This window comes from Kickxella alabastrina (genome assembly GCF_025024165.1).
Source record: "Kickxella alabastrina strain RSA 675 chromosome Unknown BX661scaffold_7, whole genome shotgun sequence".
Classification (NCBI taxonomy): Eukaryota; Fungi; Kickxellomycota; class Kickxellomycetes; order Kickxellales; family Kickxellaceae; genus Kickxella; species Kickxella alabastrina.
This window is the reverse complement of record NW_026251478.1, coordinates 4,729-31,307: the sequence shown is the minus strand read 5'-3', so window position 1 is coordinate 31,307 and position 26,579 is coordinate 4,729. Positions and strand designations below refer to the sequence as shown.

At 49.6% G+C, this 26,579-nt stretch overlaps 10 protein-coding genes across 10 annotated transcripts; 3 read left to right on the top strand and 7 right to left on the bottom strand.

The window, feature by feature from the left end:
* Nucleotides 1-833: 833 nt before the first annotated feature.
* BX661DRAFT_169991 (Ca-transporting ATPase) lies at nucleotides 834-3,992 on the top strand (the record flags this gene model as incomplete). Its single annotated transcript, XM_051533578.1, has 2 exons — nucleotides 834-3,929; nucleotides 3,978-3,992. The coding sequence occupies 2 exons, from the start codon at nucleotides 834-836 to the stop codon at nucleotides 3,990-3,992; spliced, it is 3,111 nt and encodes a 1,036-aa protein (XP_051392621.1).
* On the bottom strand, nucleotides 3,958-6,748 carry BX661DRAFT_223601 (uncharacterized protein). Its single transcript, XM_051538880.1, has 7 exons — nucleotides 6,553-6,748; nucleotides 6,137-6,514; nucleotides 5,358-5,464; nucleotides 5,140-5,253; nucleotides 4,607-4,670; nucleotides 4,247-4,535; nucleotides 3,958-4,205 (listed from the first exon to the last, which is right to left on the bottom strand). The coding sequence occupies exons 1-7, from the start codon at nucleotides 6,619-6,621 to the stop codon at nucleotides 4,015-4,017; spliced, it is 1,212 nt and encodes a 403-aa protein (XP_051392620.1). The 5' UTR covers nucleotides 6,622-6,748; the 3' UTR covers nucleotides 3,958-4,014.
* Nucleotides 6,749-7,127: 379 nt separating this feature from the next.
* On the bottom strand, nucleotides 7,128-7,789 carry BX661DRAFT_89308 (uncharacterized protein; the record flags this gene model as incomplete). Its single annotated transcript, XM_051539561.1, has 1 exon — nucleotides 7,128-7,789. A coding segment is annotated over one exon (630 nt), but the record flags the coding sequence as incomplete, so codon positions are not given.
* An 814-nt stretch (nucleotides 7,790-8,603) lies between these two features.
* On the top strand, nucleotides 8,604-9,068 carry BX661DRAFT_180073 (uncharacterized protein; the record flags this gene model as incomplete). The annotated part of the gene is made up of 2 exons (XM_051535366.1): nucleotides 8,604-8,742; nucleotides 8,772-9,068. Coding segments are annotated over 2 exons (390 nt in total), but the record flags the coding sequence as incomplete, so codon positions are not given.
* Nucleotides 9,044-11,096, top strand: BX661DRAFT_89296 (uncharacterized protein). The gene has a single exon (XM_051539559.1). It carries the CDS (start codon nucleotides 9,515-9,517, stop codon nucleotides 10,877-10,879), a length of 1,365 nt encoding a protein of 454 aa, XP_051392617.1. The 5' UTR covers nucleotides 9,044-9,514; the 3' UTR covers nucleotides 10,880-11,096.
* A 451-nt stretch (nucleotides 11,097-11,547) lies between these two features.
* Nucleotides 11,548-12,448, bottom strand: BX661DRAFT_89298 (uncharacterized protein). The gene has a single exon (XM_051539560.1). The coding sequence runs from the start codon at nucleotides 12,265-12,267 to the stop codon at nucleotides 11,626-11,628; it is 642 nt and encodes a 213-aa protein (XP_051392616.1). The 5' UTR covers nucleotides 12,268-12,448; the 3' UTR covers nucleotides 11,548-11,625.
* A 298-nt stretch (nucleotides 12,449-12,746) lies between these two features.
* BX661DRAFT_193473 (Aldehyde/histidinol dehydrogenase) lies at nucleotides 12,747-14,290 on the bottom strand (the record flags this gene model as incomplete). The annotated part of the gene is made up of 2 exons (XM_051537779.1): nucleotides 12,747-13,639; nucleotides 13,693-14,290. The coding sequence occupies 2 exons, from the start codon at nucleotides 14,288-14,290 to the stop codon at nucleotides 12,747-12,749; spliced, it is 1,491 nt and encodes a 496-aa protein (XP_051392615.1).
* A 518-nt stretch (nucleotides 14,291-14,808) lies between these two features.
* Nucleotides 14,809-15,123, bottom strand: BX661DRAFT_89293 (uncharacterized protein). Its single transcript, XM_051539558.1, has one exon. The coding sequence runs from the start codon at nucleotides 15,027-15,029 to the stop codon at nucleotides 14,847-14,849; it is 183 nt and encodes a 60-aa protein (XP_051392614.1). The 5' UTR covers nucleotides 15,030-15,123; the 3' UTR covers nucleotides 14,809-14,846.
* An 8,397-nt stretch (nucleotides 15,124-23,520) lies between these two features.
* Nucleotides 23,521-24,075, bottom strand: BX661DRAFT_180039 (uncharacterized protein; the record flags this gene model as incomplete). Its single annotated transcript, XM_051535365.1, has 1 exon — nucleotides 23,521-24,075. A coding segment is annotated over exon 1 (269 nt), but the record flags the coding sequence as incomplete, so codon positions are not given.
* Nucleotides 24,076-24,962: 887 nt separating this feature from the next.
* On the bottom strand, nucleotides 24,963-25,350 carry BX661DRAFT_180031 (uncharacterized protein). Its single transcript, XM_051535364.1, has one exon. It carries the CDS (start codon nucleotides 25,186-25,188, stop codon nucleotides 25,003-25,005), a length of 186 nt encoding a protein of 61 aa, XP_051392612.1. The 5' UTR covers nucleotides 25,189-25,350; the 3' UTR covers nucleotides 24,963-25,002.
* Between the last annotated feature and the right edge of the window lie 1,229 nt (nucleotides 25,351-26,579).

The window sequence follows — 26,579 nt, the reverse complement described above, 5'->3', positions numbered from 1 at the left end:
CTGGGCCGCAGTCAGCTTTTCTCTCGACCCGAGTGACCACGCTCTCGAGGCACTGAGCCCCTGGGAGACAAGAATCACCAGCGTCAATGTCTTGTTTTTGGCGCTCAACAGCCGCGCAGAAGTAGTAAAAATGTGCATCGGCCAGCTGTTACTGTGCGCCACTTCGCTCGAGTTACTGGACATCAATGGCGGCGAGGCTCTTGATCTCCGCTCGTTTGTGGACCGGTTCAAGCCGCACTATGCGCATTTAAGAACCATCGAAATCGGCGGCTGACGCTCAAATTAGCCAAAAGATAAAACTAAATCGCACCTCACCAGCGAACCGCTTACCTGCGTGCTGGATGAATTTCATTGGGCAAAAACAACTAGAAAAAAGAAAGCTGACAGCGGCAGCTGTGTCCAAAGCCGTTGCAGGCGATTAAAAGTGGCCACAGTCCAAAAGAAACGACAAAATGCTGGCAACACGCGCATACACGTGCTTTTTTTTATGTGCTTGGCACCCAAAAAAATGCAGATGCAGCGTGAGATATGAGGCATGAGCCAACAAAGAGTGGGCGACCAGCGTATTGTCGCTGCCATTGTCATTGCCACTGTCACTTCACTGCTACTACTATTTCAATTGCTAGCAACAGCGTCAGTTGGTTTCTTTATATGCGTCATTTTTTCCCAGCACTCTTTTTCTCTACCTTTCCACTTTTTTATTGTTTAATTTTATATACGTTGCTGGCGCACCATTCTGTTTTCATTCTTATTTTGGCTGCTCATTAACTTTTATTTTCACTTTGAATTCAATCTACAAAGTGCACGCCTGGCAAAGCTAAATAGGTAAAAATATGGACCAGTCCTATAATTTGAGCACACAAGAGGTGCTCGAAGGCCTCCATGTCGTAAAGGAACAGGGGCTGAACGACTCGCAGGTGGCTGAGCGGCAGGAAAAGCACGGGCGCAACGAACTGCCCGAAGAAGAGTCGACGCCTCTGTGGGAGCTGATTCTCGAGCAGTTCAAGGACCAGCTTGTCGTCATCCTAGTAGTTTCGGCACTTATATCCCTGGTGCTCGCGTTCTTTGAGGAGGAAAACGACAAGCTCACGGCGTACGTCGAGCCCATCGTGATTATGCTGATTCTGGTGGCCAACGCGACGGTTGGGGTGCTACAGGAGACGAGCGCCGAGAATGCCATCGCCGCGCTGAAGGAGTACTCGCCAGACGAGTGCCGCGTCGTGCGCAACGGCGGCGTGGTGTCTAAGGTCAACGCTGTTGAGCTCGTTCCGGGCGATATCATTGTGGTCAGCGTGGGCGATAAGATCCCGGCCGACGCGCGCGTAATCTCAGTCGAGTCGTCGGTGCTGCGCATCGACCAGGCGCTGCTCACGGGCGAGTCGGTCAGCGTGACCAAGAGCTCGAGCGCGCTGCAGGGAACCAAGGGCGAGCGTGCCGTGGTGCAGGACCAGATTAACATGGTGTTTGCTGGCACGTCGGTCGCGCTGGGCCGCGCGCAGTGCGTCGTGACGGCAACCGGCTCCAAGACGGCGATCGGCGGCATCCACTCGTCGATCACCGACCAGGTGTCGCAGAAGACCCCGCTCAAGCAGAAGCTCGACGACTTTGGTGACATGCTGGCCAAGGTGATCACCGTAATCTGCATCCTGGTGTGGGCGATCAACGTGCGCCACTTCAACGAGGCGTCGCACCATGGGTGGGTGCGCGGCGCTGTGTACTACTTCAAGATTGCCGTGGCCCTGGCCGTGGCGGCCATCCCCGAGGGCCTGGCCGTGATCATCACGACATGCCTGGCGCTGGGAACCCGGCGTATGGCTGAAAAGAACGCCATTGTGCGCTCGCTGCCGTCGGTCGAGACCCTGGGCTGCACTAGCATCATTTGCTCGGACAAGACAGGCACGCTGACGACCAACCAGATGTCGGCATCGCGCATCATCCTTCTGGACGCGCAGGGCGCTGTGCGTGAGCTCGAGGTGACCGGAACTGACTTTAGCCCGGCAGGACACGTCGTCGACGCGCAGGGAACTACGATTACCAACGCGGCGGCAGACAAGGGCGCGGTGGCCGGCTCGACGCAGGCGCTGCGCGACTCGGTCATCGTCTCCGCCATGTGCAATGACGCAAACGTGTTGTACAACCGCGATAAGAACGTGTATCAGCTCATCGGCGAGCCGACCGAGGGAGCGCTGCGTGTGCTGGTCGAGAAGGTCGGCACCTCTGATGCGGCCTTTAACGCAACGCTGGCCGAGCTTTCCAAGGCCGACCGCGTGCAGGCGTGCTGCCAATGGGTGCAGCATCGCTTTGCGCGCGTTGGCACGCTCGAGTTTACGCGCGAGCGCAAGTCCATGTCTGTGCTGGTGCATGACTCACAGCGCCAGTGCGACCGCCTCCTCGTCAAGGGCGCGCCCGAGAACGTGCTTGCGCGTTGCGCGTTTGCCGTGGTCGGCGGCGGCGTCGTGCCGATGACCGAGTCGATCCGCTCGGAGGTCTTGGCGTCGGCCGGGCGCTTGGGCGCCGAGCACGCGCTGCGCATGATGGCGCTCGCCACCCGCGAGGGCGCTGCCGCCACGGGGCCCGGCAGCCTGGCAGCGCAGATCAAGGCCAGCGACGGCACGGATTTCGAGGCCATCGAGTCGCAGCTGGTTTTTGCCGGGATGGTCGGCATGCACGACCCGCCGCGGGCCGAGGTGCGCCAGTCAATCGCACATTGCGCCGAAGCCGGCATCCGCGTCATCGTCATCACCGGCGACGCCAAGCCAACGGCCGAGAGCGTGTGCCGCGCGATCGGCGTGCTGGGCCCCAACGACGACGCCAGCTCGCTGTGCGTGACGGGCGCCGAGTTCTCGGCGATGAGCGACGCCGAGCAGCGCAAGTGCGTGCTGAGGGCGCGTGTGTTCGCGCGCACGGAGCCGCAGCACAAGCTGCAGCTGGTGTCGCTGCTGCAGGCCGCTGGGCACATCGTCGCGATGACCGGCGATGGCGTCAACGACGCGCCAGCGCTGAAGAAGGCCGACATTGGTATTGCCATGGGCAGCGGCACGGACGTTGCAAAGCTGGCGGCAGACATGGTGCTTGCTGACGACAACTTTTCGACCATCGAGATGGCCGTCGCCGAGGGGCGCGCCATCTACGACAACACGAAGCAGTTTATCCGCTACTTGATTTCGTCCAACATTGGCGAGGTCGTGTCGATTTTTCTGACTGTGCTTCTGGGCATGCCCGAGGCCCTGATCCCGGTGCAGCTGCTGTGGGTCAACCTGGTTACCGACGGTCTGCCGGCCACGGCCCTGGGCTTCAACCCGCCGGACCCGCATATCATGCAGCACAGGCCGCGGTCCGCCCGCCAGCCCATCGTCTCTGGCTGGCTGCTTTTCCGCTACCTTGTAATTGGCGCCTATGTCGGCGCTGCGACCGTCTTTGGCTACGCGTGGCACTTCATCTACTCGCCACTGGGCCCGAACATTTCATTCCACGAGCTGAGCAACTTCCACCAGTGCGAGCGTCTCTTCGCCGGCCACCTCGACTGTGCCACTGTGTTCAATGGCCAGCATGCTGTCATCGCCAGCACCATCTCGCTGAGCATCCTGGTGAGCATTGAAATGTTCAACGCCCTTAATTCGCTGTCTGAAAACGCGTCGCTGCTCGAGGTGCCCCTGTGGCGCAACCCGTCGCTTCTGGGCGCTGTTGCGCTTTCCTTTGCCCTGCACTTTGCCATTCTCTACATCCCCTTCTTTAACACTGTCTTCAGCGTCGTGCCCCTGGGCTGGATCGAGTGGAGGGCCATTTTGCTGATCTCGGCGCCCATCATCCTTGTCGACGAGGTGCTCAAATTGTACTCGCGCACCTTTGTCAACCCACCCGTCTCACTCGCTGCCGGAAACAAGACTGTTGGCGCTTCCGAGCATGAGAAGAAACGCAGTGATTCAAATGTGTGTTTTTTTTATTTAAATAAAGGTTACAACTTTTTGAGCGTTTAGATATGCTATGAATAAAAAATATAAAAGATATTACCAGTTACAAAACAATGCAGCAACCATCCATGTTGTTAACGTCAGTACTGGTATTGGTATTGGGCGCAGGCTTGTCCTTCTTTGGGTTGATAGTTATCGAGCCGTCTGCATGGTAGGTAATGTCGTGGTTCGCCGAGTTCTGGATGCTGACTGTGAGTCCAGCATTAGCCTGGGCAGCCTTTCCTTCTCCGCTTTCTCAGCCGCCTCAGCCGCCTCAGCCGCCTCCGCAGCCTCACGCTGAACCGTAATCATCTCTTCCATATTTTCTGCCCGCTGCTGATACGCGTTATTATTATTGTTTGATACCTTTCTCAATCTCTTAATTTCCTTCATTTCCTCGGTGACTGGCTCCTTCATGAACTCATGCGTCAGCGGCAGCTTGATAATGCGCTGGAACTCGGCCTTGTCATAGTCGTCCATGTACTCGAGTAGCCGGCCGTTTCGGAAAAACAGAACACCCATGTTGAGTACCAGGTGTAGCCTCGTGGCAAGCTCACTCACGTCGGCTGTGCGGAAGTAGTACAGCTTGTGAATGTTGTTTTCTATTGCGCAGGTGCTCAGCGTTGCCATTTTTGAGACAAAGTGTTGAAGGTTACCACGTTGTGGTTATAGAAGAATATGATGGACATGGGCACCATTGCCCTTGCAGAGTTGAACTCACTTCCGTTGACATGCTGGTAGCTAACATTTAGTAAAAAAAAAAGATATTGATATATGTTAAATAATAAAAAAGAAAACAAATAAAGAGAAACGGGTTTAGTAGCCAAAATTTACAAGAACAGGCTTTGAAATGCCAAACCATGTCACTCAAGGGTATTATTAAAGTCGAAGAACGGGCAAGTGGCTGTAAATTAAAATAAAGTAGGTGGTAAAAAGTGAAAATAAAATGATTTTATTAATACAAAGCATCCGCTTTTGCTTTTGCTTTGTAAAACTTAAAGAAAAATAATAAGAACAAGTATTCACGTGGTTTTTAAAATGCACGCAAACTTTTTGCATTTGAGCGACAAAAGACGCTACAAAATGACACACCATTCACGCGTTGGGGGGCTCCGCTGGTTTTACAATTTCTACCTTGATATCACTCAGTCTATTTTTTTTGGGCGAATGCCTGGGCGCTCGCGTCGACAAATCGTATATGTTGTCGCGGAAGTTATCAAAATTAAAGCCAGGCATGTAGCTGACCAGCACGTTGTTGCGGAAGAAAAGCACTCCTGAGTCAGTTTCAATCTCGTATCTTTTTCTACAGTACTGCCCGTTGGTGTTGTTGACCTTGTATTGAATAAAATTGGCTGTGTAGCTAATAATACAATGCACATGTCTAACTCAGTTACGTTTACAAAATACTGATTTGGCTCGCCGTTTATGGCCATGGGGTCAAATGGGTAGTAATACTCAATGCGGTAAACTGGCTTGCTTCCGCTATTATAGTATTTGGCAAAGACCTTGTCGTACTCGGCATCGTCTTTGATGACAGTCGGTGGAATGAATCGAATAATAGTTGAAGGGAACGCAGACATGGTGTAAAAAAAAATAGTAAAAATAATCAAATAAGCAATTTTAATAGCAAAATAACTGTATATATGTAACAAGCGGCAAACAAGACATTTAAAAAATTGTCCATTAAATATCACGACCTTGCTCTATGACCGCAACAAAAAATAAAAATTAGAACAGGGTTTTGTTGTGTAATAAAATCCCGCAGCACTTTTTTTAAGTATAAAACAAGCCTTGCTTTGGCGGTCTTTTAACAATGCAAAAGGAAGCCTTTCACCGCCTCATTTAATCGTTTATTTCGCTCTTGCTTTTGCTTGCTCTCTCATTGGCCACTATAAAACAAAAAAGCAGAATTAAAAAAGAAATGGTGTAAAGCAAAGCTATTAAAGTCTGCTCAAAGGCGAAAAGAAAAATGACTGACTGCAGCGTCTCTGCCGCTGTGTGTGTGGAGGTGGGAGGACGGGGGTATTTTCAGATAGATGCAAAAAGATGCGAGGTCTACAATATTACATGGGTTTATGAGATGTATATTTCAGAAAATATCAACGCAACTATTATAGAGATTTGCAGTACAGGAGAGTGTACCAGCAAAATTATATATAAAAACTACAAGATAATGCAGCAAGCACAGTCCGCTTGGCCTGGGCCCTTCTTTCCTGCTCAGCACGGCGGCTTGCCGCCTCAAAGGCCTTTTTCTTTGCCTCCTCTTCAGCCATCAGCCTTGCCTTCTCAGCAGCCTTCTCGGCTTTAACACGCGGTGAGTCTTCGGGCTTCTTTGTAAACAATTCATTTACAGTTGTCTCAAATTCGGCCTGGATGTAATGATTCATGTGGGCAAGATAATTGCCGCTGCGAATATACAACACGCCGCACTTGCTTGTAATGCCATATTCACTTTCGGCAAAATTAAACTTGCTCGAGTCATACTGCGAGCGCGCGATGTTGTGGTTGGACCTGATGTGAGCTAGCAGCGGCCTGATCCCACGCATGTCGCGTGGGTGCAGGTGCTTGAAGAGTCGGCAAAGAAAATAACCGCCGGATGTACTTTGCCAGCAGTATTTGTGAGTTTGATAAAGTCATTGAACTTTGACAGTGTGTCAAGCTTGAGGGCCATTATAAAATATTGTCAGAGTAAAAAATGTACTACAAGTAAAAAATATAAAAATAAAATCAATTGAGTAAAATGGATTTTCAAAAAAAGAAAAACGTATCCAGCATAGTTCTAATTTATACTTCTTACAAAACTGATTTTTATTCCGAGCTAGCATCGTGAGCTGGCGAGGATTTTTTATAGCGTATAATAAATTAAAACATTTTCAATTCCTGTACAGCAAAACAAAGACATAATGAATACTTTATAAAACGCACCTTTTACTCTTTAAAAGCTATTTCTCACGTGTTTTAACATTGGCTTTTGTGTATTTCTTTTTAATATCATATACGCTAAGCGCAGACACTCTGCACATTAATTTGGGTTTGCCCACTGGAAAGTAAAGGGCACGTAATTTATCGAGAATAATTAGGGGCAGCACATTATTACATATTACATATAATACATTGGACATTACACATGTGTGGATCCTCGCAATGTAAAAGCATTACAAAAACTTAAATTGGATGTTTGGATAATTGAAAATGTTAATTTATTGAAATCATAAAACAAGCAAATAACTACAGAAAAACAATTGTAAATGTATATAAAACAAGGTATGCAATTCAAAGAATGATGCATTCGCAGCATGCACCGCCTGCTGATCCCGCTGCGGCCGTTTTTCAAACTTGGCTAGCTCACTAATAAACTTAGTCAAATCAAAACCCTCCATTTCAGCAATAAGCGCACCCTTTTTATAAAATGCAATGCCTCTTTTAACTTTAACTTCAGCTTTGGCAGGTGAAAAGTCCTTTAACAAGTTGGCTTTTTCCAGGCTCAAAATATTAAAGATGAATCGATTTTTGAGAACAAGGTGCCTTACAAGAGGGGTGGTGGCCTTTTTGATGAGACGGTATCCACCTTCAAGATCGTATGTGCTGTGGAAAACAATAGCCTCATTATTTTTAGCAAAGGACTCCATTCCTTTGGCAGTGAGAATAGGTTTGGTGAAAAACATGGTGCTGAATTGTTCGTCGGTTACAAAGGTAATGTCAATGCCTCTTAGGTGGGAGTGCGGGTCGAGTTCTATGTGCGTGTATGTATCGTCCTCCACTTTAATAAAATAACAAGAATAGAAGTGAAAAGTGCGTGAATAAAAACAACAAAATGTGAAAGCAAGGTAATAATGAAATAGAAATGAATAAGTGAAACATGCTTTTTTTTCGCGCTCGAGATTCACTGCTAATATAGTGGTGGATGGCTCTAGAAATTATTTTCCCATTTTTTTGACAGCCAAGCTTTACAAACGTATAAAGGCATGGTTGCTTCTACTTTTTTCTTGGTTTTATTTTTTTAAAAACAATTTATTTATGATTGATGGAAAGTAGAATAAAAGCAAAATACAAAGATATAGGGCAAAAAAGCCAATAGCCAATAGCCAATAGCCAAAAGCCAAAAGCCAAAAGCCAAAAGCTAAAAGCAAAAAGCAAAAGCAAAAAGCAAAAAAATGCGTGACACAAAAATCAACCTTTAACAAATTTATTATTTGGGTTGCATTTGCTTATAGTGGCAGCCTTTTGTCTGCTTGCTATGAAATAATTGCACGCGATTGCCATTTGTGATTTACTTTTTTTGTAAACGAATTGGCGGATGTCGACATTTGGCCACAGCACGCTACTTCTAGTCTTTGGCTCTGCTGTGTGTGTGTGTGTGTATTAGTTTTTGTCAATTCAATTGATTATTAACATAATTTATTTAATTCAAGGGAGAAAAAAATAGATTTATTGAGCGAGTTATAAAATAAATAAAAGGCAAATATTAAAGTGAATTATTATTAATAGCTCGGTCAGGCTCATAGGCCCATAGTTGATATCCCCATAAGGAGGCGTTTGGTTGGGTGCTGGTTTGGTGTTTCTCTTTCTTTTTTCCTCACTTAATTTGTCTCTCAAAAACATTCAATTTTATTTGTTTCTATTCCCAACTTTATTCTACCTCTTCAAATTAGCAAGAAAAATGAATTCACTCACACCTCAGCAGCAGCGGCAGCAGTATTCGATGCGCCTTCGGACGCAAAAATTACACAAACACTTTCACTCTGCGAGAAATTCACAGAGCAATACTACCGGTGTCTCTCAAAATCCACCTGTGGAAATTCTACCAGGACAACAGCAAAGTAATTTGGAATGGCACAGGGATGAGTGGCGCGCAATTCAAGCAAATGCTTCAAGAGATTCAGAAAACAATGACTCACTTTGACATACACGGATTGGACTGCCAGCCATTGGGTGGTGAACTAGTGTTGGTCAATGTCAGCGGGCTGGTGAAGATGGGCGGTGGCGGAAAAGTGCAGTTTGCACAGACGTTTGTTTTGGAAAAGACCAACGGTTTGATGTACATAGTATCGGACTGCTTCCGGCTGGTTTAAAATAAAATCGGACTTTAATATAATAATAGAGCATGTTGATAAAAAAGATTGAAAAATTAAAGGAAAGCAATTAAGCAATTAGAAGGCGGGCTCGGCCACTGCATCAGCCAAGAGCCGCCGGGCGCTGAGGCGACGAGAAGGGTGAGTTGAACAGGTCATCGTCATCCTCCTCCTCCAGCGGACCAATCCACTCCCACACGCGCATAGGCTCTCCACGCACAGCCGTCGTGCGGCAGCGCACGTTGGCGTTACGCTCAACCACGCGGCGCACACGCTCCCACACGCTGGCCCTGGCGCGCGGGTCGTAGTACGCGACAGGCGAAGCAACAAGCGACTCGCGGTGGCGGGAGCGGGAGCGGCTCTGCTGCGCAGACGGCTCGGCCAGGCGGTCGCCGTTGCTGCTGGGCGGCGGCGAGCCGGACGACAGCAGCAGCAGGTCGCGCAGCTGCAGCGAGGGATGGCCGGCGACGGCGACAGCGCCGGGTCAAGGTAATGGCGGCGCGCCTGGCGCTTCAGCCGCAGCAGCGCACTGACCACGAGCGCGTCGGCCGCGCGGACTTCCGCGCGGTGCGCGGCCAGGCGGCGCGACGCGACCAGCGCAACGACGCCGAGGCCGACGGCCGACAGCAGCCGCCGCACGTTGCCCAGCACCAGCGCCAGCGCCAGCCGCCGCGCGCGGCACAGCGGCGGCAGCTGCGCACGCCGCGCCACAAAGTACGCCACCTCGGCGCCAGCCTCCGCGTCATCGCCGTCGGCGTCGGCCTCGAACTCCAGCACCACAGGCGTCACAGCGTCGCCGCGCGCGTTCGTCAGCTCGTCGACCGCGCGCTGGAACAGCGCGTCGAACTGCGCGTCCGACAGGCGCGGCGCCTTACGCGCGGCCAGCGCGCGCCGAAGCTCAGGCACGCTGACGCCGAGCCGCTCGACCTCGTCGGCCTCGTCGGCCTCGTCGTGCTCTGCGTCCGCCAGCGGCTGGCGCATCAGCTCGCGCGCCTGCTCGTACAGCGACTGCGCACACTGCGCCGAGCCGCGCCGCTCGCTGCACAGCTGCACCATGGCGTCGGCCAGCTGCCGCACGCGGTTCTCGGTCGATACGTCGCGCACGCACTCGGGCACAGCCGGAAGCAGCCGCAGCGCCAGCCGCGGCACCGGCGGGAACCGCAGCACGTGGCCGGCGTCACACGTCATCACCGCACGCATGCCGCTGGCGCTGCCGTCGGCATGCGGTGCCAGCCACTGTGCGCCCGACGCGTCGGCCACGGCGCGCTGCGCGTCGATGGCCACAAACGGCGCGCACGACGCGTGCTCGGGGCACTGCAGCGGCGGCGGCGCCAGGTACGCCGCACGCACAAGCTGCGCAACGTAGCGCGCGCGCTCAGACAGCGGCGCGCTCAGCGTGTCGATCGGCTGCGGCGGCGCCAGAATGCTGTCGGTCGGTGGCTGCAGCGGCGACGCGTCGGCACGCGTGCTGCCGAAGCCGATGCCGAACTGCGTGTGCGTGCGCCAGCCCAGCGCCGCGATGCTGATCAGTGCACAGACACGACGCGTCGCGCCAGCGACGACCGGCGCACGGGCTGCGCCGGCTCAGCGGCAGCCAGCGGCAGCCGCAGCTGTGGCCGGGATGGCCGGGATGCCGCGCGCTTCGCCGATGCTGTCTGCGATCGACGCGACCGACGAGCGGCGCGAGTGGAGCTGCTTGGGCGACTCGGCGTGCTGGCGCAGCGTGGCCACGCGCCGCCGCTGCAGCGAATGGATGTCGTCGGACGCCGCCACGCTAGGCGACACGGGCGGCAGGCCGCTGGCAACTGTGCGGCGCCGAACCGCCTCGGGCGGCGAGCCCAGCGACATCTGCCGTAGCGCGTCGGGCGTCATCGTGAATCGGCTCGGCGAGTGGAACGCCGACTGGTATGCGGGCGCCGACTCGGGCGACACCGCCAGGTCGAACTTGGGCGGCGCCGCCGATGGGGTCAGGCTTGGTGCGCCGTGCTTCCTGCTTAGCTTGCTGGCGGCAGGTGAGGGCGATCTGATCAGCGGCGATCTGATCTGGCTCTGATCCTGGCCCTGGCCCTGGCCCTGGCCCTGGCCCTGGCCCTGGCCCTGGCCCTGGCCCTGGTACTTAGCCACCAGGTCGCCGACGCTGACATTCTGCAGCTGCGGCGGCTCCACAATCATCTCGCCAGAGCTGACCTCCTCTTCGCCGCTCTCGCCGCTGCCCCCAGCCATCTCGACGTCCTCGGCCTCGGCCCCAGTCTCCATCTCCTTTTCTGCCGCAACCGGCAGGGCCACGCGGAATGTCACATCAGACACCTGCGACTTGCGCAGCGCAGACAGCGGCGTGGTGTTTCCCACAACAGTCGACGACTGGCGTCTACGCTTACGTGGTGTCTCCGGGCTGTTGCTCCCTTGGAACGGGTTATCATCAGAGAAATTGCCACCAGTTTCTCTAGCCTTCGCAGGGCTGCGCAGCAGAGTGCCGGCTTTGCCCGCCGCCGCCATCCGCTTTCGCTGCTGCTGATCGTCGTTGTTGGTGGTGTTGCGGCTGCTGTACTCAGAATCGCTGCTGCCAAGTCCGCTGGCTGCCACGCTGCTGGCCTCACGCTTCTTTAATTGCTGCTGCTGGTGTGAGGGTGCAAAACGCGGCGCTTGGCAATGCGCTGCTTCTGCGCATCGGCGCCCTTCTGGTCGTTACCAGCGCCCAGCCCGTGCTGCTTTGTCTTCTCTTCAGCAGGCTTGTCCTCTCCCTCGGCCTCGCTGAGCTTGCGCTTGGCACCTATGACCCGCTCCAGCTCCGGCTCCCGCTCCGGTTCAGCACTGGATTCCTTGTGCTTGTGTTTGGGCTTGGACTTTGCCTTTGCCAAAGCAGATGCAGACGACTTTTTGTTCTTGCTCTCGACCTTGCTCTCGGTCTTGGTCTCTTCTCCTGCTTCTCCCCCTGTTTCGGCAGCAGACGATGACGGTACATTGCGTGCCCGTGTGCGTGCTCCAATAGATGGCCCACTGTCGACCACTTCAATATCGCGGCCATCAGCCTTGGTTTTTTTCAGCTTCTTGGCTTCCTTGCGCAGTTTGCTTGCCTTGCTGAGCACTTTTTTCTGCACAATGCTGAGAAGCTCGCCCTTTTTGGCGTTGCTCGGGTAGTCCACGGAGTGTTTGACTAGAATGTTGCGCAGGCTACTGACCTTGAGCGTGCTTGCATCGAACCCTTCGGAGAGGTACTTGGACTCGGAGTCTGAGTCGCCGCCCATTGTATGTTTTTACAAAGTAAAAAATATGATTCAAAAGGAAGGAATGGGTGAGTTGGTGAGAATAAAATTAGATCGGAAATGAAACAATAAAGCGAAAAAGGGGAAGCGCAATTTAAATGTGTTGAAATTTGTAATTGGGCAAGATGAAGTGAAAACAAAAAATTTTCTTTAAGAAAAAAAAGTGAAAAAACAAGAAAGTGGATCAACTTTTAATATTTTCCCTTCTTTCTGCCACCGCGACGCGATCTCCTTAGCAACTGATGATGCCAACGTTTTTCCACATTGCTTTTTATTTTGCTGGGCAACGAAATAAAACTACAGTTAAAATGATGCAAAATTAAAATTTTGGCTCTGATGGAATAGAGGGTCTGGTCACAAACCTTCTTGAGCTTGGCCTGGGCACGCAGCTCACTTCCCCATTGGCTGACACGCTTAAAAATAAACAACAACAATGGCCATCATCATTACCAGTTTTTTTTCTAATGATGTGTCGGCATATGCATCGATCCCTTGGTGCTGCTTCCAGAAACAGCCTCCTCGGCGTCCTGGCGACGCCAGTGGCTGGTGACGGTCTTGAGCTGCGTGTAAAATCCAACGCCGGCGCGGCCATAAAAGTTTGTGTCGCCGAGGAACGACGCCTTGTTGCCGGTGAATGAGAACATAGGCAGTGGTACGGGGATCGGCACGTTGATGCCAACCTGGCCAACTTCAACCTCCGCCTGGAACCGGCGCGCGCTGGCGCCCGAGCGCGTAAACACCGACGCGCCATTGCCGTAGCGGTTGCCGTTGACCAGCGCCAGCGCCTGGTCCAGCGTGTCGACGCGCACACAAGTCAGCACAGGCCCGAAAATCTCCTCGCTGTAGCACTGCATCTCGGGCGTTGCACGGTCAATAACTGTGGGGCCGAGGAAGTTGCCAAGCGGGTACTTTTCGACATGGACGCCACGGCCGTCCAGCAGGATGTCGGCGCCGTCGTCGGCCGCCGACTGGATCAGCGCCTCGGCGCGGTGCAGCGCCTGCGGCGAGATCATAGGGCCGAGATCAGCGCCGGGCTCGAAGCCGCCGTCGACGTGCAGCTTCCGTGCCTTGGCAACAACATCGGGGATCCATTGCGCCGAGTCGCCGACGAATACCGCGACGCTCAGCGCCATACAGCGCTGGCCAGCGGCGCCGAATGCTGCGCCAGCGATGGCGTTGAGCGTGTGCTCGCGGTCAGCATCGGGTAGCACTACAGCATGGTTTTTAGCACCCAGATTGGCCTGGCAGCGCTTGCCGTGCTGCGTGGCGCGCTCGTAGATGTGCTTACCGGCGCGGTCGCCACCGACAAAGGACACGGCGCGGACGCGCGCGTCGGACGTTAAAAGTCGACGGTCTCGTGTGCGCCGTGCACGATGTTGAGCACGCCGCGTGGGATGCCAACGTCACGGCACAGCGATGCCAGCAGCATGGCGGCGCCCGGGTCGCGCTCCGACGGCTTGAGCAGGCATGTGTTGCCAGTGGCCAGCGCAACCGGGAACATCCACAGCGGGATCATCGCTGGGAAGTTGAACGGGCAGATGCCGGCGACGACGCCTAGCGGCTCACGGACTGTGTATGTGTCCATGTCGGCCGACACCTCGAGCTTTGTGCCCAACATCATCTCGGGAATGCCGGACATGCTCTCGACCACCTGCAGCCCGCGCTGCACATCGCCACGCGCATCGGCCAGCACTTTGCCCTGCTGGGTGACGATGCTGGCCGCCAGCGCGTCCATGCTGCCGCGGATTGCGTGCTGCAGGTCGAGCATCTTGCGCTGCCGCGTCAGCACTGACGTGCGCCGCCACTCGCCGAACGCCAGCTGCGCGCTGTGCGCTGCCTCGTCTAGCTCGTGCTTGGTGCTGCGCGGCACGCGCGTCACGACCTCCTGCGTTGCCGGGTTGTGCACATCGATCCACTCACTAGCCTGCGACTCGACGAACTCGCCGTTAATAAACAGCTTGGTTGACTCAGGCGTTGCGCCACTCAGCTTTGCGCTGGTGCTCATTGCTGCCTTGGTCACGGCCACGGCCACGGCGGCGCGCTGCTTGTAGCCGGCGCCGACGCGCGCTGCCAATGTGAGCTGCTTCATTGGTTTGTGTAGATTTAATGGTTGCTGTTAGTACTATTGCTGCTTGCAAAGAGCAGTTGGTTTTGTTGTGCGAGGAATACAAAGAATAATGTAAAAAAAGTAGTGAGAAGAAAACGACGTTTGGCTACTGCTGGTTGTGCTGCTGAAGCCTGCTATTTATTGCCCCCCTCCCTTGTTTGCCCTGCTTATCCCTGATTCATTTGCTGCCAGTCCAGTTCAGTCCAGATGGCGTGGGAACAGCAACCTGTGCCCACGCCCCCCCCCCTTTACACGCATGCTTTTATTGGATGAGGGGGGCCTGTGCCTCAACTCCTTTTATCTTCCTCTCTCTATCTCCATGCAACTTTAGCGGTCAATCGTCAGCTGAAAATAAGTGAACTCGGTTTTGGTAATATTTAAATGACAGCGAAATGCTTAGCGCTGTGGTCAGGTGAGCAACAACCCAAACAAAGCAGCAGTCACATAATACGCGCTATCTCACTTCAAATAATGGGGGGAGGTGCTGTACTGTGTTCTTCGCGTTAGTACAGTTCAGTTCTGTGCAGCGCAGGGCAGGCAAAATAATAAGCATTGGAATCAATGATCTAGCCCGTGCGAAAAATATATAGTCTATAGCAGCAAATAACATGACCGTGAGAGCGTTCATGCTCACCATGTGTTTGTATCCCTGCCGATGACGTATTGAGCCGGCCTGTGCCTTGATTGCTGCGCATTGGCAAATCAATAAATCAGCCAATTAAAAAACCAATGCTTGTCGCTAGAATTATTATGTGCCGTGCTATCACAGATGGCGCACATGTCAGTGGAGTGACTCGGTCAAATATATAACCGAGTGCTCTTACCTTTTTTCGTCGCCAATGGTGCCATTGACATCCTTTTTTGCGTTAACCGCCGCTGCCTGTAATGGATCCGTTTTGTGCCAACCGGAAGAGCAGTTTTTCACTTTATCTTGCTCGAATTGCCCTTTGGTGTTTGTAGCCAAACACGCCATATTTACACTGAATGCAATTGTTTTCGAAATCAAAGTTGAAAACCGAAATAGTTGATGTGATATTGTTTTTGGGCAATCGCCGTGAAACCATCAAGTTGGCCATGCCTTTGTTATATTTGATTTATATTGTCTTTAATATGTGTCAACTAATGCGCCGATCACATCATCTAAACGCTCTCGCATAGTCATTACTGTCGAGCGACATTGTGAAAATATAGAGATAAAATATATACATTTTTTTACCTTGACCATAGAGGCCCGAAGCGCGCAACGTGCGCTAATCTATTTTGTAATTTCCCATGTTTTTCTCCCGCTCTGCCATGTTGAATAAAACAAAAAGATTTCCGACCAAAATGCTAACAAAAAACAAGCAAATAATAAAAAGAAAAAAGTCGCGCCACCTTGCTTAAAAATATTGTCATAGGAGTTGCAAAATACTTTTTTAAATTTATGTGTTTGTCCTTCCGGCTTAATGCATGAGAGCTGCACTGCATTACAGCGTTCTGGACATCTTTGGGCAGAAAATCGCTGCCTCTCGATAGAAGTCATATACTATATTTGTAGCGCGCAGAATTTCATTGTGTTGCGATATATGCCTGCCTAATATAAAACTGTATTTTACTTTAAATTTAAAATTTTATTTAAGCATTATGTTTTAAATCCAGCCCATTTCCAATTAAACAAGCATAGTAAACGAGGAAGAACAAGATTCAACGGCAGCAGCACCAGTATTAATAATATTATTGCCTTTTTGGAACAGAAACAATACATGGCAGAACCACACATGCACACTCTCTTTCCTCTCTTTCACGGCATACCTATCGTGCTCCGATAAAATAGAAAATCACATCAATAACAACCACGCGCGTACCACTTAGCGCCAAAAATTGATCGTCTCTTCCATATTGACTGTCCGCTTTTGATACTTGCGACCACAAAACAAGAAAAAATAAGACAATAACAAAGAAATGTCAGAAAATCGCAAGTGCATTGTTTTGCATAAATGAGATAAACCCGGATTATCAACTGATTCTTCCTCCCGCTCTAACCAGCCCAAAGTCAATACCAAAAAATCAACCATCCCTCATATCTGTCATCTCTCGCGCCATCACAAGCTGCTGCTATTGGGCTCGATGTGGGTTGTTGGTTGGGTTGGCAATGAGCAAATAATGGAAATTCAGTTGGATCGACACGCCCTATAAAACCACTAGCGCTTGATAAGCACGCAAAATAAAGAAATTAAAGATTACTGTTGACCAGTCACCTGGTTGGTCAAATATTTCTAATTGGTGCAAGCGCACTCAATCATATTCCCGCATGCACGCGCTCACTTACACCTTTTTATTTTTGCTATTCGGCAGCGAAAAACGCCAATGCGCTTCATAATACCCGACAGCAAAGTTCACTTTTTCTGTCGCCCTTTTATTCATCGTTTCCGGCACCGATTGCGTGATTATTAGCCGAGTTAGGAATTTTATTGAAACATGAAGAGTGAATGGTGCACCCCCCCCCCCACACATACAAAAAATTTCTTATTGCGCTAGTTACAATTTTTTATCTCCTTTTTTTGCTCGCCTCGAAAGCTGATGAAAAAAGGCAAAACAGGGGCAAATGGGCACTCAGCAGGCGTGTCGCCGCATTATTGTGTTTTCTTTTTCATCGACACTGTTCCCTTTGTTCCCGTAGCCTATCCAATTTAACAATTTAGCAGTTGTTCATTTTCGATCCCCTTGTCTTGCAGACTAAAACCAATTATAAATACTGCACTCTTTCCCTCCCCGTCAGCCTTCCTTTCTTTTTTAGTTATTCAGTCACCTTGCCACTTGTATCCTGTCCTCTCTGACTCGCAATCTGTAATCTCTTTATTTATTTTGACTATTGCCGCCACCGCCGCTTTTGCTTCTTTATTATTTATTTGATATAATCATTAACGAACATTTTTATACTCGTGCTACTTTTTAATCTTCATCTCAATTAATTATATTATATTGCATACACGTTCAGATCGACTATCGCACGAGCGCACACTTAAACAAAGTCAATACACACACGCTCATTACTTCAATGTCGCGCACTGAAGACGAGAAGGAGCCCATCATGTACATCGAGCCGCTGGCGTCGTCGCGCGAGTGGCTGCACGATGTCATTCCGTCGGGCCAGCAGGTCGGCGAGTACGTTAAATCGCTTTTCCCCATCTCGACATGGATCTACCGCTACAACTGGACGTGGTTCTTGGGTGACCTTGTTGCCGGCGCCACAGTCGGAGTCGTCGTCATTCCTCAGGGCATGGCCTACTCAAAGCTCGCCCAGCTGCCTCCAGAGTTTGGTCTATACTCGTCATTTATTGGATGCGCGCTCTACTTCATGTTTGCCACGAGCAAGGACATTACGATCGGCCTGTCGCTGTCATGTCAACGCTGATGGGCAATATCCTGACTGATGTTCTGCCGCTGCTGCCCCAGTATGCCGACAAGCCGTGGCTCATCGCAGGGTGTATGTCGGTGGTGATGGGATGCATTGTTATGGCAATCGGGCTTCTCCGCTTGGGCTTCATCGTCGAGTTCATCCCGTTGCCAGCCATTGCCGCTTTCATGACAGGCTCGGCGCTTAGCATTGCCATGGGCCAGATCCCCACGCTGATGGGCAACAACTCGTTTAAGGCGTACAACACTCGTGCACCGACGTACCTCGTTTTCGGAAATTTCTTCAAGTACATCAAATACTGCAACATCAACGCCGCTGTTGGCCTCACCGCACTGTTCCTTTTGTATGCGATTCGCTGGACCTGCAACTACTGTGCCCGCCGTTGGCCGAAGCGCGAGAAGATGTTCTTCTTCCTCAACACCCTGCGCACGGCCTTTGTTATCCTGTTGTACACGCTCATCTCATACCTGGTCAACCGCAACCACCGCGACAACCCCAAGTTTTCGATTCTTGGCGTTGTACCACGCGGCTTCCAGCACATGCAAGTCCCCATCGTCACCTCTGAGATTCTTTCAAAGGTCGCTGGTAAGCTCCCTTCGGCCATCATCGTCCTGGTCATTGAGCACATTTCAATTTCAAAGTCATTTGGCCGCATCAACAACTACACCATCAACCCGAATCAGGAGCTCATCGCCATCGGCATCACCAACATATTCGGTCCCTTTTTCGGTGGATACCCAGCGACTGGATCGTTTTCGCGCACTGCCATTAAATCCAAGTCCGGAGTGCGCACGCCACTGGCCGGTGTTATTACCGCGTCCATCGTCGTTATCGCCATCTACGCCCTGCCGCCCGTATTTTTCTACATTTCGAACGCGCTGCTGGCCGCGGTCATCATCCATGCTGTCGGCGACCTAATCTCGACGCCCACCGCCATCAAGAAGTTCTGGAACGTGTCGCCGATCGAGTTTGTCATTTTCTGTGCCGGCGTCATCGTCAGCATCTTCTCCACTATTGACAATGGAATCTACGCGTCAGTCGCATTGTCTGGCGCGCTGCTGCTGTTCCGCATTGCCAAGGCTCAAGGAAAGTTTGTTGGCTCTGTGCGCATTTATGATCGTTCGTCATTGACCAGTGCCACTGATGGCAGCCGACCGCCGTCTTCATCCCAGAAGCAGCTTGTGCAGACCGGCAACAGCCGCAACGTTTTCGTGCCGCTGGACTGCTCTGGTGGCATTAACCCGGCAGTCAAGCCCCAACAGCCGACCAACGGCATCTTCATCTATCGCTTCAACGAGGGCTATCTGTATCCAAATGCGATGCACTTCACTGAGCACATGATCGCCGGTATTGTCAAGCATACACGGGCCGGCATTGCCAACCCATATGGTTCGCTGGGCAACCGTCCGTGGAATGACCCAGGCCCCCGCCACAAGACCGACTCTGATATTGACATCTCGCTGCCCGTTTTGCGCGCTGTAATTCTTGACTTTACAGGCGTCTCCAACGTTGACATAACTTCGATTCAGAACCTTGTTGACGTCCGCCGCCAGCTCGACCGCTATGCTAATGGTACTGTCTCTTGGCACTTTGCAGGCATCAAGTCTATGTGGACTCGCCGCGCCCTGATCGCCGGCGGCTTTGGATCATCTGACTCTGCCACGCGCACCGTTTTCAGCGTGGCCAACATTGGCATTCCACAGGACAAGGAGTATGGCGCAAACACGAAACTATTCTGCCATCGTTGTTGGTATCAGGTGACGAGGAATTCATGGCCGACTCAGCCAGCCAGGACAAGCAAAAATATGAACTTACAGCCAACAGCTTCGACACTCTTGCCATCCCAGTTCTCGGTGTTAACCATCCCTTCTTCCACGTTGACCTGGACGAGGCGCTTAATGCTGCTGAGGTTGGGCTCGGTTTCAAATAATTTATTGTTAAATATATGTCACGGTTGAGGGACATGATGTCGCATAAACAAACATGTTGCCTTACTAGGATTAATGGATTATCAGTGGCAATCAGAGCAACAATGAGAACAGTTTATTAGTTTATTTATATGTCAAAGAGAATATAAAAGGAGTGATTGTTGGGCAGCCAGGAATTTTTCTCCTTTGGAAGAAATTGTTATGTAAGAGGGGATGTGAGGAGCACTAGTTATCTAGTGTTAGAAAAGTAGGGGTGCTTTCATAAAAAGTTTTATTACTGATGTTTCTAAAATACTACTAATGCCAGCCTCGTCTTACATATGTACCTCGTCGCCTTTATTGTGCACATTGCCAATTGTGCACTCCGTTGGCGAGAACTGGTTATTCTGCAAGCAGGCCAGTATCTTGGCAAGTCAATATTGTGGTTTTCGCGTATGTGCGCTCATGTGTGCATTGCAAAATGGGGAGCATGTCTGGGCATCATTATGATGCCTCCCTAATTTTTGCCTGCATGATCCATTAGTGTTCTATCAATCGGCACGTAGGTGGAAACCTGTTTCGCGATTCTCGACCTCAACATCCACTTCCATATCTTCAGTCTGTGCAACAGTCTGACTACATGTTTTGTTGAAAGCCCGTTGTAAATTTTTCCGAAGCATTGTAAACAATGCGACTAAACTGGCAAAGGTATTTAAAAATTCCAACTTAAAATAAAAGTTGTCTTTTAAAAATAGAAACCACCATGCATCTAATAAAATAGTATTTTAACATGTAAATTTTGAACACATTAAGCCTGTTTTAAATGAATTATTTGCAGCGCCATTGTTGACCTAGTATTTTAAACCGAGCAGTTCTGCAAACTTGCAATTATATTTTATTAGCTGGTCGCGATCAACTTATTAGCCAGCCTTGGTTGTTTAGCCAGACAAACACTCAATTGATAGTCATACAGGGACACACATCACATAGCTGTACTGTCGCACTCCATCAATGCATAGCGCTTTTACAATACATAATTATATATACATAGTGTTTATCTCTTCACGTTCACCGAACATTCATAGAACTCTCAGATTCCAGCGAGAAAATAAAAACTGAAATTAATGAATAAAATTGATTTTCTACTGCCCCACCGTACCCATCTTGAACCCTATTTTAGAACCTGGCTACATGCCTCTGGTTACCCAGGCTGTGTCTAATTTTCTGGTGGTGGAAGTGTCTGCTGAGGCGTTAGTAAAATTAAACCCAAGTACTCATCTGTCAACTAAAGCATCAATCGTGGCCATATAGCTAGTGTGCATATATCCTGCCTTATTGCTATCGTCTGCAGCTACTTTGGCAAGCCATTATCTCTTCTTGTCGTGGATTTAGTATTCAGGATGTTTGTTGAATTGGAGTTCTTATCAACAATCGGCATTTATTAGGCGTCAAGGATACCCTCATTTCCCGCTCGACATGCAAACTCACACTGTCTCTTGTACCAGCCTGCTGATTATGTAAATCTCATTTACAAACACATTGCTTGTTTTTGCTGATTCCCTTGAATTTTCTTGACCAGCGTTGTGTACCTGTACTCTGTCAGCTCCTGCCAGCTACGCTTATACCCAGGTCCAGCTTCTTTCCTGGTAATGGGGTCCACATGTATCTTGAGTTTCTCCAATGTGCCATCTATCGGTGCCGGATACACCTGAGTTTGTTAACCATTTCAGCCAAGTGATCTTGCAGCTGGGTCTTAAAGATCCAAGTGAAAGTTCTCTGCTCATAATTTTATGCTCCCGTCATGGACACATGAAACATGTGGCTCTGTGTCTCAATTGGCCTGACAGCCAGGCGAGGATCATAGACGCATCTCTGGTGCAGTCTATGCGTAGGGAGTCACTTTTTTTAACATGAATGGCAGAGCCACCATGCTCCCAAAAGAAAAATATAAAGCTCAAAATCAATGCGCAAGGAAAAAGAATAATGCCGATTGGAAATTAATCCGTAAATATAATTATTTCTTGTTTCCATTTTCAGCCAACCAAATGCAAGCATGAGAAGCTCAAGGTTTTTTGTTTATATTAAAAAATTTTTTTTGTTTTTGGCGCAATCCATCGCAACAATTTTTACCTTTGCAACTTTCCACCTTTACTTTTACTTTTGAAATTTGCTTTTTTCAATTCGCACCATTTCGTTCAATTTGTTTTTTCTTCACTTTTTATTACTTTTACCATACCTAGTGCTTATCACACAACCACACCACCACCCACCACACACACTCTCTCCCCCTCCCCCCTCCTTTCTCTTTCCTTTCCCTTTCTCTCAATGATGTCTGAGCTAGCTCCTCCGAATAAGACCCCGCCGAATCAAATAGGCGTAAGTACTTCAATATAAACGGATTGTTATGATATGATGAATTGTTTGTTGTTGTTTATTCTGTGTGCATATAAAACTAATTCGGTCACAATTTAAAACATTTTGTATTATTTTTTATTAGAACAGCAAGACAGGCGGTACTATCCAAACACCCTCAAAAAATCAAAAAAAGGAGGAACTGCCGCCGGGGAATCGGAACCCCCGAAGTACGCGATAAGCGCCGTCAGCGGCTGCTGAAATGCCTGGCGATAACATAAACACAACTATTGTTCAATGCCTTTGTTGAATCTCTGGGTGTGAAGGAGCGGTATGAACGGTTCATCAAGGACTGGCCTGATCTCTTCCTCGAATAGCCAGGGGGTCGCCAGTGGTGATAGCAAGGGTATCGTGCCAATACAGGTGCCCGATTGAGGAGTTCGGCGATTTCCCCATTGCTGACGTGTTCAAAAGCAACTCGGGGAAATTGATCGGGTTGACTAAGGAAGCTCGCTTGGTCAAATATTTTATCTTCTCTTCAACGCGATGGTCAATGCGTTGATGTCGCAAATGGGTATTCCAACAGGCAGAACTCCAGTCCCAGAGTGTGGGCTTATCTGGGACCATCAGAGCGATGCTATACTAGGCACACCGCACAAGCCAGACATCGCATTTTATACATGACTACAAGAGAACGCTCATTCCATCCATGCTATACTCGAGGCCAAGATGGATCCAAACTCCAGTAAAACTTCAGAGGATACTCGTGGCCAGCTCGCAGATTATGGACATTTACTTAATGATCAGCAGGCAACCCGCACGTTTGCGCCTGTCTTCTACCTCCATGGGCACATCCTGACGCTTCACGCATATTATCGTGACAAACTGTACATCATCGAGCTCGGCCAGCTATGCTTTAATACGAATAATTGGACGTCTCGCCGAGCTAAAAGAATTCAGTCATGCCTCATGCGGTTCTGGTTCCTGCTGACTCTTGAGTCGAACATATTCGGACATTTCTGCGATGTCTCGAAGAAATCTAGCTCTTTCATTTTTTCGCAGGAAGTCGATGTGGAGAGCAAGGGCGATTCGAAGATCGAAGTCTTATACTCAGCTTCCAAGCATGTCAAGCATGTCAAGCATGTCAAGGATGGTGCTGCTCTGTTTTGTATCAAGGAGACAATAGCGCGTTATTCATACATGATTGGGCGCCATGTCCATTTATTCAGGGGGACTTGCAAAGGTCGTGATGCTGTGCTGAAGCTTTCCTGGACCCCAGTCAATCGTTTGCCCGAGGGTGCCGCATACGCCATCCTCAACAAGAGACCAGTCGAAGGTATTCCTGAGATCTTTTCGAAGGGCCTGCTCATCAGCAACCTCAATGGATACCGGCTGGAGTTCGTGCTCATGGAGTACTGCGGCCAGTCAATGGCCGAGTATCTGAAAGGCAAGACCGACAATCAGAAGGCTGAGCTGGTTCCTGGCTTTGTCAAGCAGCTGACCCTGTGTCTTGCCCAGGCAAATGACACTGGTGTCCTGCACAGGGACATCTCAGCAGGGAACGTGTGCGTCAAGAACGACAAGGTGTATGTCATTGACTGGGGCTGTGCCAAGGTCATTGGCTGGGACACTGCTGAGGATGCTGCCAGGGACACTGACCCAACCCAACTCAAACACATTGATGTTGCCGAACAGTGGGGGTTCAATGCAACAACAGTGGGACAGGTGGAGGTGGCCAAGGACCCATTTACAGGGACGCCGCTTTTCATGGGAATTCCCATGCTCAGCAGCAGCCCCATCCGGGGAATCCTTGGCGACATGGAGAGTGTTTTCTATGTCGTTATGGATGCAGTGCGCTCAGCTGATACTAAGAGAGATGACGTTCAGGGGTTCAAATTTCTGGACAGTCAAAGCCTGGCTTTGAGTCGGTACAGCATCATGATGGTTGAGGAAAAGTATCTGGAGTTGTTTGGGATAGGAAATCCAAGCAAGATATTCAGGGATCTATTCCACTCAATGCGCCGGTTCTTATTTGAACCGGGAAACCAGTACATTAGCCACCAGCTCTGGTGGGACAGTACATTTAAACGACAGGCTAACTGGGATGCTGCTCCCAGATTTATGCATCCCCAGGCAATTGAGCTCCTCAAAGAGGATAGTGGCCAGCTTAAGCGACCAGCTGAGGACGAGGTCAATGCTGGGTCATTCAAGAAGCTAGCACTTTAGGTTTTTTTGTTTTTAATAAATCTCTTTACGACCCAAAAAATCAACTGCAAAAATTAAAATTTTATTAAACTTGAAGAAAATATGAGTAAAATATAAATATTTTAACTCTTGTCTGTACCTCTTGTTTACAGATTCACCGATCCACCGATCACTTTAACTGTAAACAACAAATACTTTTAAACTCGCATATTGACCAATTTTACTGAAGGTTGATTGCATCCATAATTTTCGATTTCTGCTATTTTGCCAAATGATTTCAATTTAACGTTATTCTTTCTTATTTCTTAATTTACTTTATCATTTTTTCTTTCCTTTCCAATTCACAGTTTGCATTTTACAATTTAGTATTTTTTACACACTTTCAATATTCTTTTGCTAGCATAGATGATAGCCGGTATTACCTCGCAATTAGCGTCGGAACAGCACTCGGCACATACCGGGTACTTTTGCATCTGCTGGACCAATTGCAGTACGGGTTAGATTTATGCTACGCACACCGACAAAAGAAGAAATGGCAACACACCTGTTATTCTGGGACTAATCCTGACGGGAGTGCAGACAGTGAGGCGGCGTTGGACATTCAGATGCCCGAAATGGTTAATTCCTTGGCACAATTGGCGCTGAAGTCGCACAACTTTAAGCTGCAGGATATTGCGTCTGAGCTGGTGCTCGATACGGCTATACAGTGAGAGATGCTGCAGCTGATAGTCGCACAGGCTCTGGGTAGTTCAGCAGTAGAGGGGGGCCGGTTGAGGATAGTTGTATTTCTGTAAGTGCCGGTGATGACGCCGCAACGGGTCGGCAGGGTGGTTTGGGTCGGTAGCGTTGAGGTGCTGGTGGATGCTATGCGCGCGCCCAGGGAAAAGGAGGCAGCAACGCGGGCAGTCGCTGGAGCTGGGCGCTGTTGATGTCATCCCCGCGTGTGTCTGCAAGGATGACCAGGTTCAAATGGGTGTTACAGTTCAGGAGCTATTGGGGCAAACATTTTAATAAGCATTCGCATAATTTGTGCATTACACACCCTCGGCTCTTGTTAGAAAAATAGTTTTATGACACTCGCATCTACTCCCTCCTCTTGGCTTAGAATGAATGGACATATTTACAGCCATTTATTTATTTATTTCTAATATGTATTCTTTACTTCATTGGTTTTATTTATTCTGTTCTATTTTGTTCTGCCCAACTTGGCTTTTATTGAAACAACCTTTTTAGCCTTTACACACAATGTTGCACAGCCAAATAACATGGATGTGAATGTTGGGATTGAGATTCAAGTGACTGTTTTTCTTTTGCATGCCAACTGATAAGAAGGCAAGGAAGATTATAGAGTATTAGACCAGGGATTCAATAATATTATCCAAATATGATCGCCCTTTTATAACATGCACGCATGCACAAAGATTGCGACACCAAAACACTCAATATTCGAGCTGCTTGCAGAAAAGTCAGTACTCGGCATTAGTGATTATAACGGCTAGTGTGTAAGACAGGGCAGGGTCGAGGATGGCATACACACACATATGCGTGTGCCAAACCCGACCTTAATTATACTTTTGATTTCTTTTGTAATAATGCTATGTAAGAGGGGGTGTGAAAAGCACTAGTTGTCTAGTGTTAGAAAAGTAGGGGTGATTTTACAAAGAGTTTTATTACTAACTTTTATAAAATGTTGCTAGCGCCCGCCTTGTCCTGTATATGTGCCTTGTCGCCCTTGTTGTGCACATTGCCAATTGTGCACTCCGTTGAAAAAAAACTAATTTTTCTGCAAGAAGACCGGTATTTTGGCAAGTCAGTGTTGTGGTTTTCGTGTATGTGCACTCATGCGTGTGCATTGCAAAATGGGGAGCATGTCTAGACATCATTATTATGCCTCCCTAATTTACACCTGCATGATCCAATTAGTACTCTATCAACCGGCATGCAGATGGAACCTTGTTTCACGATCCTCAACCTCGACATCTACTTCCATGTCTTCAGGCTGCGCAGCATTACATTAACATTGCTATTTTTGAGCTGCATTAGATGTGGTTTTGCAGAGCAGGCTGTATAAATGGGGCCATAGATTATCTACACAGTGAATATGCCCATCTCGATCCTAACGAATAACTCCTAATTGAATGTATCATTAGCTGTACACTCTCCAATATCTCCTGTTTTTCTTAACAAAAAGCTGAAGCATTTTTTTGCTGCGATAGCTTTTTGCTGCAATGGTCTCCAATACCAATCGCAATCCCAAGCGAATGTCAATACAGCCACATTGTTTGTATGCTTGCTGTCATTTATTTTATATTTATTTTTACCAACG

Excerpts from the sequence above, each read along its gene's own strand:
- BX661DRAFT_89298 (XM_051539560.1), bottom strand. The coding sequence starts at position 12,267 with ATGGGCGGCGACTCAGACTCCGAGTCCAAGTACCTCTCCGAAGGGTTC.
- BX661DRAFT_180031 (XM_051535364.1), bottom strand. The coding sequence starts at position 25,188 with ATGACATCAACAGCGCCCAGCTCCAGCGACTGCCCGCGTTGCTGCCTC.
- BX661DRAFT_223601 (XM_051538880.1), bottom strand. The coding sequence starts at position 6,621 with ATGGCCCTCAAGCTTGACACACTGTCAAAGTTCAATGACTTTATCAAA. Across the intron at positions 4,536-4,606 it reads TCTTCTATAACCACAACGTG|CTGTACTACTTCCGCACAGC; the intron begins GTAACCTTCAAC and ends AACATTCACAAG. Across the intron at positions 4,206-4,246 it reads AGAGATGATTACGGTTCAGC|AAAGCGGAGAAGGAAAGGCT; the intron begins GTGAGGCTGCGG and ends GAGGCGGCTGAG.
- BX661DRAFT_89296 (XM_051539559.1), top strand. The coding sequence starts at position 9,515 with ATGGCGGCGCGCCTGGCGCTTCAGCCGCAGCAGCGCACTGACCACGAG.
- BX661DRAFT_89293 (XM_051539558.1), bottom strand. The coding sequence starts at position 15,029 with ATGGTGAGCATGAACGCTCTCACGGTCATGTTATTTGCTGCTATAGAC.